At 39.9% G+C, this 13,581-nt stretch overlaps 1 protein-coding gene across 2 annotated transcripts in view; it reads right to left on the bottom strand.

The window, feature by feature from the left end:
- Positions 1–13,581, bottom strand: part of PREX2 (phosphatidylinositol-3,4,5-trisphosphate dependent Rac exchange factor 2) — a 301,596-nt gene that overhangs the window by 207,188 nt on the left and 80,827 nt on the right. For both annotated transcript variants that reach the window (XM_061438929.1, XM_061438928.1), the window contains exons 5-6: positions 10,814–10,915; positions 7,462–7,623 (exon numbers count right to left, since the gene is read on the bottom strand). In XM_061438929.1, the coding sequence (XP_061294913.1) occupies positions 7,462–7,623; positions 10,814–10,915 (264 nt within the window). The remainder of the gene's footprint in view (positions 1–7,461; positions 7,624–10,813; positions 10,916–13,581) is intronic.

Below are 13,581 nucleotides of genomic sequence, written 5' to 3'. Positions count from 1 at the left end.
CCAGGGGATCTTCCTGATCCAGAGACTGAACCCATAAATCTTGTGTCTCTTGCATTGGCAGGTGGATTCTTTACCACTGGCAGCATCTGGGAAGCCCCCTTCATAATGAAAGGTCCACCAAAATCTGAACATAGCTAAGATGTTCCTTCTGCCTTCCAAGTTCTGTTACACCATTGCCTTTTGATGATATGAATTGACTTCAGAAACCTAGAAGATCCTATTTCTCCTCTGGACCTTCTCCAGCTTGTCAGGGTTTCCCATAACATGAACACCTCCAAAAATGAATCAACCATTTGGATTGAGCTGGCAAATGAAGAATATAGAAGTGATATTATTATTTCTCCAGTCCCCTACAACACATTCCCTGGTGGCTTAGACGGTAAAGAATCCTGCAATGCAGGAGAGCTGAGTTCGATCCCTGGGTTGGGAAGATTCCCCTGGAGGAGGGCATGGCAACCCACTCTAGTATTTTTGCCTGGAGAATCCCCATGGACAAAGGAGCCTAGCAGGCTACAGTCCATGGGGTTGCAGAGTTGGACATGACTGAGCAACTAAGCACAAGATTTTATCAGCACAAGGCAATGGCACCCCACTCCAGTACTCTTGCCTGGAAAATCCCATGGACGGAGGAGCCTGGTAGGCTGCAGTCCATGGGGTCGCTAGAGCTGGACACGACTGAGTGACTTCACTTTCACTTTTCACTTTCATGCATTGGAGAAGGAAATGGCAACCCACTCCAGTGTTCTTGCCTAGAGAATCCCAGGGATGGGGGAGCCTGGTGGGCTGCTGTCTCTGGGGTTGCACAGAGTCGGACACGACTGAAGCGACTTAGCAGCAGCAGCAGCAGCATGGTAACCCCATGTTACATCTGATTCAAAGTTCCCCTAGGTCTTTCTCCTCTACCCTATACTTGAATATTTTGACTTTTTGATTCAGTTAATCCAGACTGACACCATGCCAAGCTCTCAAACCTCTCACTAATATGCATTATATTGAAGGCATCACCATAAATTCCCATCAGCTCCCAATCAAAAATCAGAATAAGATGAACTGACCTCTTCGAAGTCAACACTTCTTTCCATAAGTGACTCAAAGCATCTGCTTACTGCTGCTACTGCTAAGTCACTTCAGTTGTGTCCAACTCTGTGCAACCCCATAGAGAGCAGCCTACCAGGCTCCCCCATCCCTGGGATTCTCCAGGCAAGAACACTGGAGTGGGTTGCCATTTCCTTCTCCAATCCATGAAAGTGAAAAGTCAAAGTGAAGTTGCTCAGTTGTGTCCGACTCACAGCAACCCCATGGACTGCGGCTTTCCAGGCTCCTCCGTCCATGGGATTTTCCAGGCAAGAGTACTGGAGTGGGGTGCCATTTCCTTCTCCAGCATCTGTTTAATTATCAATGAATGAAGTTGGATGGGGGTAAGAACATCAAACCCAACCACCCACAGTTTCTAGAATTCCTGTTATGCTTCATAGAGTATCTTACAATATATACATATACCAAAAGAGACAAAGTTTATCTCACAACATACACATAATGCACGTTTTACTAAATCCTATTGAGACAGTTTTATTACTGAGGTGATATGTCTTTAACATTTAACAGCAGAATTTAGGAATTAGTACAGTATCACCTTTCCTATCTTCTACCATGGTAACCTCCTATCATCACATGAAATATTTTCATGAATAATTTAAATAATTCCTAGGAAAACCTTTATGCACTTAAAAGAATCCATGTCAAAACATACAGATTTGTCTAAAAACCTCATTCTAAAAGAATGTCTTCTCTTTATATCAGATTCATCTTTTAGATGGGAAAAAAAGGCCACTGTGCCTTTGACTTACTATGATTTAATCTGTATATTATCTCCACGACAATGTTGGATAAAAATCATTAAAAATTCTTGAAACACAGATACATAGAGTATTATAAATACTGAAAAACATTTGGCCAAGTGTAGATATACTCTTGTGTAATCACAATATTCCTCTCACTTCAAATTCATCTGATCTGCAAGCAGACACTTAATAAATGTCTGTTTTTGACTAATGTTGTGTCATATTTTCCTCTAACTTGAATAATATAAAATACCTTTCTCTGTAGCAGAAAAAAACAAAAACTCACAGCTTTATCTTTGAAATGAATGAGGTTTATGATATTTTGAAAATGATGTGCAATTTCTTTTTCATTATCTGGAAATGGCAAGAGAGATGCTAGGGTTAGGGATAAAGAAGCCAAGCTACAGAAATGAAATAGGATATGGTTAAAAGCATCAGCTTGCCAGGAAACACTCATCAGCCCTACAGTCCATCAAAATGAGGGTGTCAAACAAATGAGCTAGAAAACAAAAAGTGTGGAAGCAATAAAACAAGCGAGGCAGACCGTCAGAAAAGAGCAAAGCACCTAGGACAATGCTGCTCAAATTTCAGAGTTAAGAAGACACACCTGATGGGACTATGAACGCTTCTAGGTTCCCTGGCACTATCCCCAGAGAGAGTACATCTGGTAAGTCCCGGACCATTCAGTAGATTCTGATGCATTGTGGTGTTTTGTTAACACTGGAAGTCACACCGCTTTGGAAGCCTGAGCTCAGGCACTCAAGTGCATAGAACAGCAACTCTGGTGACACGGGGATGAAGATGAGTACAGGGCCTGCTCTATGAGACCTCTAGGTGAGCAGTAGTCCCAACTGCTTCCCAGAGCCCAGGACAGAAGAGGAGTTTACCGTATGTTCCATGGTCACAGTTACACCTGTGCTACGGTTCATCATCACTGAATATTCATTTAAATCTGCATAACATTATTTTGGGGATTTCCTCATAACTTACTCGGTAAAGAATCTACCTGTAATGCAGGAGACCCCAGTTCGATCCCTGGGTTGGGAAGATCCCCTGGAGAAGGAACTAGCAACCCACTCCAGTATTCTTGCCTGGAGAATCCCATGGACAGAGGAGGCTGGCAGGCCACCGTCTACGGGGTCGCAAGAGTCGGACACGACAGCAACTAAACCACCAATGTTATTTTGGGCTTCCTGCATGGCGCTAGTGGTAAAGAACCTGCCAGCAATACAGGAGACATAAGACATGTGGGTTTGATCCCTGGATAGGGAATATCCCCCTGGAGGAGGGCATGGCAACCCACTCCAGTATTCTTGCCTGGAGAATCCCATGGACAAAGGAGCCTGGTGGGCTACAGCCCATGGGGTCCAAAGAGTCAGACACGACTCAGTGACTAACATTTAAGCTATATAGTCCTTATGTTTAAAAATCTGTGTAATGGGGGTTTATAGTACTTCAGTAAACTGTTAAAAGAGACAAAGATTGCCTAAAATGGAATATCAGTTTCTCCCCAAAAGGAAGTTGGCTGATGGGACAATTAAGGGCCCTTGCCCTCCCTTGAGCAAATTTACCCAAGTAAGATTATTTGAATCTTGGATTTTGATCTTATATCTTGAATGAAGCAACATTAAGAATGGAAAAATTATTAGAACTTATCCCTGATACTGGGAAAGACTGAGGGCAAGAAAAGGGGGCAACACATGATGAGGTGGTTGAATGGCATCACTGCTTCAATGGACATGAGTTTGAGCAAACTCTGGCAGATGGTGAAGGACAGAGAAGTCTGGTGTCCTGCAGTCCATGGGGTCGCAGAGAGACACAACTGAGCGACTGAACAACAAACAACCCATTCTAGCTAGGGCACTAATGAGACTGTCAAAGAGCTTCAGCTGACTAGACAGCCTTTCGAGCCTGAGAGGGAAGCTCTTCTATTTATCTCATGAACTATTCAATATCTTTTAAATTAAGTTTCCTTTCATTTCTGTTGCCTGGGGCCATATAACTTAAGTAAGATAACCCTTTCAGTAGGCAGGTGCATAGATTAGACAAATGAAGGGGATTTCTTAAGGGTAAAATCTAACGACTAAACCAAAGCTTTAAAATATTACCTCTCATCTGCATTTTACAGTGTTCAAAGTTCTTTTCACTTATTTCATTGACCCCTGTAATAACCCAAACTGCATGTTGAAGAGATCTGGTGCTTTATCCACAAACTAAAGGTTAGAGTCCAGACTGGAAACCAAATCTGCCCGAAAGCCAGGTTTTTTATTATGTCATATGACTTGAGAACAATACATCTCCATTGTTTGTTTACTTAAATTCAACATAAAAGAATGTAATGACAATTTAATGATACAAAACACTAGAGAGACAAGTTACACCTGAGATTTTAATGCCCTTCATATGATGAATGGGGAAATAAGACCCTGAATATTTAAGGGATCTACTTGAAATATAACAATAATCAACCGAAAGTAGAAATAATGCATACTATGTTATACCAGATTAAGATTCCATTGAAGATAATTTTGGTTACTGGAGCAATAGTGTCATCTCTAAGATAGTCTGCATGGTCTGCAGGAGCTCCTGGAAAGACTCAGATAGCTGCTGCTGTTGCTGTTCAGTCATTCAGTTGTACCCAACTCTTTGCGACCCCATGGACTGCAGCATGCCAGGCTTCCCTGTCCTTCACTCTCCCAGAGTTTGCACAAACTCCTAGCCATTAAGTCAATGATGCCTTCCAACCGTATCATTCTCTGTCGTCCCCTTCTCCTCCTGCCCTCAATCTCTCCCAGCATCAGGCTCTTTCCAGTGAGTTGGCTCTTCGCATCAGGTGGCCAAAGTATTGGCGCTTCACCTTCAGCATCAGTCCTTCCAATCAATAGTCAGTGTCGATTTCCTTTAGGATTGACTGCTTTGATGTCCTTGCAGTCCAAGGGACTCTGAAGAGTCTTCTCCTGCACCGCAGTTCAAAAGCATCAATTCTTCAGTGCTCAGCCTTCTTCATAGTCCAACATTAGCTGTTACTCAACATTAGCTCAAGGCTCCTAATGTCCAAAATTCTTGAAGGAACTGTTTTGTAACTGTCATGCCATCAGTCATCCATTCTTGGTCTTGTCTTAACCCCATAAGAGTCACTCTGAACACACATAAAGCTGTCTGTAAGCTGAGCAAAAATCCCTGTTAGCAACTCAAAGAAAGCCCTAAGCATTCTGACTACCTTACCAGGGCCTGAATTCATCCTCCATGACTGTGTCCCTTTGTTTTCTGTGCCTCTGGAGTCTCACCAGATCACAGTTTCTCTTTAACTTCTCTGAAGGGACAGTGCCTGAATACTGTAAAGCTTCCCCCACGCTCTCAATGTGGTGAACTGAGGTGTGCAATCAGGTACTTGTTACAAGTTTCCAACCAACTGGCTGGGCCCTGCTCCAGACAGCATTCCCTCTAAAGTCCTAAAACTCTTAAATCACTGGATGGCTGTGTCTTAGGCAATCATTTTCAAATCTGACTCAAGGAGACTTCATCTTGCCACTCTTTGGAACTGACACTCATCTTCTCTGCCCTGTACCTGGAACTGTGGTCACATCAGATCTGCTGCCACCAGTTTCCTCTGTCCTCCGGTTCCATTTGTCTCTCCCACTCCAAGTTCTATAAGCCCACTCTAGCGGGTGAGGCTGGGACAGCCACTGTTGAGGCTACGAAGGACACAGTATGGACCACACAGCCTTATTCCTCTGAGTAGTTAACTGACCCTGAACAGTGCAAGAAATAGCAACACTTTTAAAGGAATCTCTCATTTCTGAAGGAGCTCCAATTTTTAGGATACACAGGAAGAAGAAACAAAATTATGACAGATTCCATTTCCCGAGAGAACCGAAGAGAGTCTTATGAAGGTTTTATTTTGGTCAAAGTCCTGGCAGAAGTCACTGACAAATCCTGCAGTTTAAAGCAAGTTTGGTGTTTCTTCCAATGTGTGAGTGACAACAGAATGGCAAAGCAAACTTTCCTCCATTTTTCTCAACCCAGCAGGACAACTGTTTTCAAGAAAAGAATTATCATGAATCAACTGTAAAATACACAACCATTTAAACTGATTGAAATAAGTAGCATTCATGCTGAAATAAGAGTGACCCTGAATACTTGAAATGAAAGAATATAGACAAGGAAGAAGAGAAGTCAGATCCCAGTTAGCATTTTAAAAGATTCATGGTGAGAATAGACAAATAGGAGCATTCTCTGGGGTCAGTGTTTGAGGTTTCTTTGCAAATCTGAAAGGATATAGGTTAGGTCTAAATGGAAACCAACAAATTGAAGATAAAAAACAAATTAGTTAATTATAAAGCCCTAAAGATAAAAATAACCCCCTTGGATTTGTGTGATAATACTGGTGTGCGAACATTTTAAATCTTCTTACACTTTAAAAATATTATCTCAACTGCTTACTTTATAACAATAAGAAATTATCCTAGTTGAAAGCTCTTGATCATCTAAATTAAGTCAATTTAAAGAAAAAAATTTAGTTTATTCTTTTGTTGTTGCTGTTGAGTTGCTAAGTTGTGTGCAACTCTTTTGCAACCCCAGGGACTGTAGCCCAGCAGGCTCCTCTGTCCATGGAATGCACCAGGCAAGAATACTGGAGTGGGTAGTCACTCCCTTCTCCAGGGGATCTTCCCAAACCAGGGATCAAACCTGCGTCTCCTATGTCTCTTACACTGGCAGGCAGATTCTTACCACTGAACCACCAGGAAAGCCCAGTTTATTACAGTTTATTACAGTGCTAAAGTAATATATGGGCTCTCCTTGGTGGTTCAGATGGTAAAGAATCCATCTGCAATGCAGGAGACCCACGTTTGATCCCTGGGTAGTAAAGATCCCCTAGAAAAAGGAATGGTTATCCACTCCAGTATTCTTGCACAGAAAATCCCATGAACAGAGGAGCCTGGCGGGCTATAGTCCATGAGGTCACAAAGAGTCAGACACAACTGAGCGACTAAGACACAAAGTAATACAGAGCTCCAACTGCATGAACTGACAATCAAAATTACTACAGTTGCAACCATATTACAGATTCTGAATATCACTCTTCATTGGATTTTTTGTCATTTCAAAAAAATCTTTCTTTAGTGAATCATGAAACCATAAAATTTTTCATCTGAGTGCACCTTAAAAATCGTGTCACAGCCAGCTCCTTCATCTTCGAAATGAAGAAATTCAAATTTAGAGAGATGAAATAGACTTAGAATAACATTCACCATGAAATACCTAGTTTAGAGTCTGAAAATAATAATATCAGAGCACAGGTTTGGAATCTTTCTCTCTCCAGCACTCAGGCTATGGTTATGGACAACTAACCGAAGTTAAGACTGGAGAAAAGATTATCACACTGCACAAACACTGAGCTATCAAAGTTTATGATATACACCATTGTGATCGGCTCTCCCCTTTAAAGATATTTAAAAAGAATAATGACAGCACTTTTTGGAAATAGTTAGAGCCCTCTACCGTTGTCTAGAAAAAGGACCATTTATGGTTCGGTTCCATCCAATGCCAGTAATACTACGCACAGCATAAGACATAACAAAACTATTTTAAGATCAATTGTTGAGTCCGATGACTGTACCTCCCAGCCTTCAATATGAGACTGCCACTCCTCTAAAACTTCCAGCTTTTCCATCTGTCTCTTGGCCTCGTTGATGTTGGAACAGACGGCTTTCATGGCTTGGAGAGCTTCCATGAGTGCTGCATAGTCACTGTGTTTCCTTGGAGTCCGCTTAAGCAACTCCTGTTTATACACAAAACACAAATCACCCTTTGATCTTCAGCTTTCTGGGACAGCAGGTTCAGACTGACCAGGAAACGAAAACTGCAAGGATCGTGAGAGCCACTTTCAGAAGTGACATCACAAACTCCACCAAGAACAAGACCCCAAAAAAAACACTGAATGAGTGTCACCACCTGCACACACCACAGTCACTTTAAATTTTCCCTTAAAATGATGTTGTTTTTAAAAACTAAATTAGATGTCTCCTTTCAAACTATCAAATATCTCACCTACAGCATGTAATTTTTTAATATGATTTATAAGTTTGTATAATTTTTATGTTTGACTTGAGCTCCAAAATGAGGACTTCTTTATATGTTGATTTCATTTCCTAGTGTTTAAAAGAATGGTAAACCATCAAACGAAAATATCCTATAATTTAAAAAATAATTTAAGTCCCTTACTTTCTAACACTTTTTGAGAAACTATAAAAAAGTGTCATAAATAAAGCAAATTTTTAAAATGTCTTATATTCTAGTAAAACAAGTAATTTATAAATTCTGCAATACTCCATCATTAAAGGAGCAATTTATGCTGTTTTTGCCAACAACTTGGTTGTTTCTCTCTCAGTTTATTCTCTACAATGAATTCTATACACCCTTCAATAGCTTTTTCCTTTTTTCCTTTTTCTTTTTTTTTTTTTCATTCAGGATATTAGAACTAGAGTAATCTTTAATCTTATAAAAGGTCTTATTTAGAAGCACAAAATTAAACATCTTCACCCACTGTCTAGACAGCTGTGACCACATTGCTTTTTAATTAGTCATTTGTTTCCTTACGACAGTTGCCATCATCATGTAACTAACACAATTAGAGAAATCCGGAGGCAAATCTTGAAGAGAATTTTCTAAATTCTTAACACAGTGGGAAAATATGCAGTTGTTATGCTCTCTTGATGTTCTTTATTGTTGAAAATTCTGCCATCAACTTTGACCCTGCATTCAAAATATTCACACTCTGTTTGACAGAACCAGCACCAAAAGGATCCACATTACATCACTGCCAAGGTCAGGTTTAAAAAGTTATGCTGGATCACAAATCCATAAAAGAGAGATGCAAGCTTCTCCAGAAACCCTCAGGTCTTAGAGTTACTTGTAAATTATGTGAAGTGGTGAAGGCAGTCTACAGGCTATAACTGGGGGCTCCCATGGGCCTGTGCCAAGTGAGATCTCTGGAGTTGAGACATGAATTTAGATACTGTGAGACAGCAAAAGAAATGACCAGTAATAATCTGTCAGTTACTGGCTATGAACCCTGTGCTGGTTGGCCAACCCAGTAATTTCAAGTTCTACAAATAAGACCAAGGTATCTTTTCTTTAAAACACTGCCTAATCCCCTAATGTTTTCTAATGAATAAATAAAAACCATCCCAAATTAAACAGAATACCAGCTCAGTTTTTCAGTTGATGGTACAAAGTTGAAAAATATCAATACCAATATATATACTGCACAAGTAGTTTTTTCCTGTTTATCTGTGAAGATAATTTTTCAAAAAGCAAAAAGATGTCATTTCTCCATGACTTGTAGATACTCTGAATTGACCTTTCTTCCTAAAGCAAGGATATGTCCATGTTCCTATCTCTGAGGCCACCTGAGGTCATCCTTGGTCAGAAATGAGTTGATTTAGAACAACCACATGACTTGATATCTTTCTTTTAATATCACCATCCCTTCTGATTCTTAAAACAAATCCTCGGGATTCCAAAACCAGGAGTAGGAATAAGAGGAGTGGTGAGAATGCATGCAAATTTGTCACCAAATCAGAGGTAAGAAGGGACTACCAGAAAGATGGAAGTCACATCTGCATCAACCCTGTCTGCTCCCTGAAGACGGTGCCACAGTTCCACAGACCTGGACATCCCTGTGCTAGCTTCTCTCTATGCGAGCTAACCAAGTGATTTACACTTGTTTTCTTTTAATAAGAAATCCTTTTCAAAGAAAATTTTCATTGAAATCTAATGTAAGCAACTGACAAAATCTATAATGAAAAAATGTATTTTTAGTTCAAATTCATAACATCTATTTCTCAAAAAGTAAATCAATTAAGAATGCCAGTTAGTATATCCATAGCATTTCTGAGTTTGTTTTTTAATTTAGATACTAAGAAGTAGTTAATATATTAAAATACATCAGAATCAAATGCACATGAGTAATAAATGATTTGTATAAAATAGCTTAATCAATTATTAGGTACTCCTTTATGTATATGAATACATATGTACGTATATCTATGTATACATAGACATACATATATACACATATGTATACATAGATATACATGCACTTACACATTCTTTTAGATATTTATTATAATTTCATATCATCATCATTATTTCTGTTTCATACATGAAACCCACGCCTTTAAAAGGTTAGATTACAATCTCACTCTTGCAGCTAGTAAGCAGAAGGTGTAGGACTTGAACTCAGAACTCAGATGTTCAACCACTACCCCCAACTGACTATTCAGATGCCACATTTCCAAAAAAATTCCTTTCCAGAACTGCTATTCTAATCTATTCAATATCCTTATATTATGAACAATATTTAGTACATTACAATGTGTTTTCCATAATAAAACTTTTGATCATTTGTAATGAGGCCATGGATCTATGATCATAGGCATTTCCTGTCTTCCAGAGGCAGAGTTTTCTTATAACTGTCTTTCCATGTTCTATCATTTATTATCCCATGTGACCCACTCCATTACCTGTAATAATGACCGAAAAACCAGGCTCTGAAATTATGTAACTTAGCCTTAACTTTATTAGCATCAAGAAGTCAACAATGGTTGAGGAAAGGAAAAAAAATTCACCAACAGCAGGTTTACTGCAGACAAAATAAAGTGCTATATAAACTGGTCATAATGTACTTAATGGGATTTATCTTGGAACTAATGTGTTTACACTAAAGGTAACTCAAACAAGTTTTTTTTTTTTTTATGAAGAGCACAAAAAGTCTCTATTCCCAGACATTTGTTCCCTACTCTCTATATAAATTAGTGACAAAATAGCTATTTTTTCCCAATAACTGTATTTGTTTTTTCTTTAGAATGTCAGACCATTTAAAAGAAAATTTTTATTTTTAAAAAGATCATCAGCAAAAATATACAGGTACAAGAGAAATGCAACAATGAAGAAAACACATAAAGTACCTTCAAAAGTAGAGGGTATTTGCATATTCTTTGTATTGGCGTTACCAAGTATCCTTCCAGAGGGACATCTGTGTTCTTCCGTCCTCCGAGCAGCATGCAGTTCTGGGGTGGAAATACAGACAACGAATTATATTTTTAAGCCTGATTCTCTCATAAACTTTTCTGTTGAAAACCTGTGAAAGCATGTCTCTATATAACTTCTGTCTCTGAGAAATGCATGTGGTGTACATGCTCAGTCATGTCTGACTCTTTGTGACCCCGTGGACTGTAGTACACCAGGCTCTTCTGTCCGTGGGATTCTCTAGGCAAGAATGCTGGAGTGGGTTGTCATACCCTCCTCCAGAGGATCTTCCCGATCCAGGGATTGAACTCACATCTGCTGCATTGCAGTCAGATTCTTTACCACTGAGCCACTGGGGAAGCCCGAGAAAAGCACATTTAGTTACAAATAAAATTTACAGGAGAGAAAGGAAATAATTTTGCATTTCAGTTTAGAGACCTGTGTTTTGAGTCTTTATCTTGAAAATGAATTCACATATATCCAACTGAATATGAAGTCTGAGGAAGAAGACAGAAAGTAAAAGATGGAGGAATGAATTAATGGAGAGATGTTGAATGGATGGACGGATGTGCTGAGTAAAAGAAATAAACAGAGACGGAGGGATGAATTAATGGAGAGATGGATGAGTGGATGGATGGATGTGCTGACGGATGAATAAACAGATGCACACGTGCATATACACATCATGCTTAGGGAGAGGTTGTGTAGTGATGCAGAAGGTCAGGCCTGAAGATGACTGGGTTCTCCCCATGCCCTGCCATTGGCAAGCGGTGCAACTTGGACCAATTTCAAGGTTCTACTTTTCCTCTCTGTTAAACAGGCCAGTTTTAATCCAGTGATCTCTAAGCCACTTTGAGCTGTAATACCTCACCAATGACACTGGCCAGCCAGTCTCAGAGAAGGAGGTCAGATATGATCTCCACAGAGGCAAGATGAAAGAAGAAAACTCAAAGCCAACAATCACACTGAAATGAAATGGGAGCAGCTTCCGTTTACTAAAAGTGACAGTCAAGAGAATCGATGCTGATAAAGACTTGATCCTCTTAAGCACTTCATCCTTATTCTGTGTTTAAGCTGCAGTGACAATATAAAAATTTTAAAAAAAACAATGGTTTTAATTTAAAAAATTTTTACAAACTTTTTTTGGCTGTGCCACAAGACTCATGAGATCTTAGTTCCCTGACCAGGGATTAAACCTGGGCCCTGGCAGTGAAAATGCCAATTCCTAACCACTGGACTGCCAGGGCATTCCCTAAAAAATAGTTTTGAAAGTGATGTCAAAACCTGTTTCTGAAGCACCTATCACGGTGACTGGCACAGACAAAGCAGATAATAAATATTCAACAGAGGAAGAAAAGGGCTCCTCAATCATCATACTGACAACTTAATAACCTGTATACCACTATCTTTTAAAATACAGTCTTAAATTCAGCAAGAGGAGAGACTGAGTGCTGAGCAGGAAAGGAGATAAAAGGAACAGTGATGGAAGCAGAACAATGCCCCCCGCCCCCACTGCCTTGAGCAACTGAGTTCAGCTCCAATCCGTGCAGCCAACTGGGCAAAACCAGCTCCGTGACTTTCACTTCACCAGCAACCTTAGACAGAGCAGCAAATAAGTGTCCCATTCAAACCTGTTCTAAGGGGTTTCAACCCCTCTTGCAATCAGGTCATCAAAATAACTCTTTCCACCTGTTATGGTACTATCCCCAGAGGAATCCTATATATTAATAACATATCTACATACCATTCTACTTCCAGTGATGTTTCGGTGTTCCCATAGAGTGAACACTCCTTATACATGCAGCCACCCCCTGTACCTAGCCCTGGGCTAAAGCACCCTAAGCAACTCATGACTGTCTAACTTGCTACTGGGGCTTCCCAGATGGCTCAGTGGTAAAGAATTCACTTGCCAATGAAGGAGACACAAGAGATGTGTGTTTGATCTCTGGGTCAGGAAGACACCCTGGAGTAGGAAATGGCAACCTGCTCCAGTATTCTTTTCTGGAGAATTCCATGGACAGGGGAGCCTGGTGGACTACAGTCCATGGGGCCACAGAGAGTCAGACACAACTGAGTGATTAAGTAGCAGCAACCTGCTTTTATTTTCTTATCCATTAGTCCTACATAGACTACAAACTCCCTTCTTAACAGCTGGGGTTGGTTGTCATTTTATTTCTTCTTAAAATTTTTATTGGAGTATAGCTGATTTACAATGTTGTGTTAGTTCCTGCTGCACAGCAAAGTGAATCCATCATATATATACACAGATCCACTCTTTTTCAGATTCTTTTCCCATATAGGTCATTACAGAGAACTGAGTGGAGTTCCCTGAGCTGTACAGTAGGTCCCTATTAGACTGGCTTGTGAGAGTCACCTCTCTACTTATGTAGACAGAAAATATATTTCCTAAATAAGCTCCCAGAGAATCCACCAATCCTAAAAACTTACTCAGGTGATGGCATATGCAAGTACCCAAAATTATAACATCATCATCCCATATCTGTAAACCCTTAATGTTTTCCAAACGGTGATTGCTATTATCCCTATTTAATGAGTAAGGAAAAGGACACCAGAGATGTAATGAATTTCCTAAAGTCATCCAGATAATTAGTGTCCACTTAGTGCCAAGGCAAGAACTATCAAAGCCAGGATCTTCCTACCAGCAGCATCTGGGACTTGGGATATGTAGCGGAGACCCAGCTCTGCT

This window comes from Bos javanicus, chromosome 14, assembly GCF_032452875.1.
Source record: "Bos javanicus breed banteng chromosome 14, ARS-OSU_banteng_1.0, whole genome shotgun sequence".
Taxonomy (NCBI): Eukaryota; Metazoa; Chordata; class Mammalia; order Artiodactyla; family Bovidae; genus Bos; species Bos javanicus.
The sequence above is the reverse complement of the archived record's forward strand: the minus strand, read 5'-3'. Positions and strand labels throughout refer to the sequence as shown.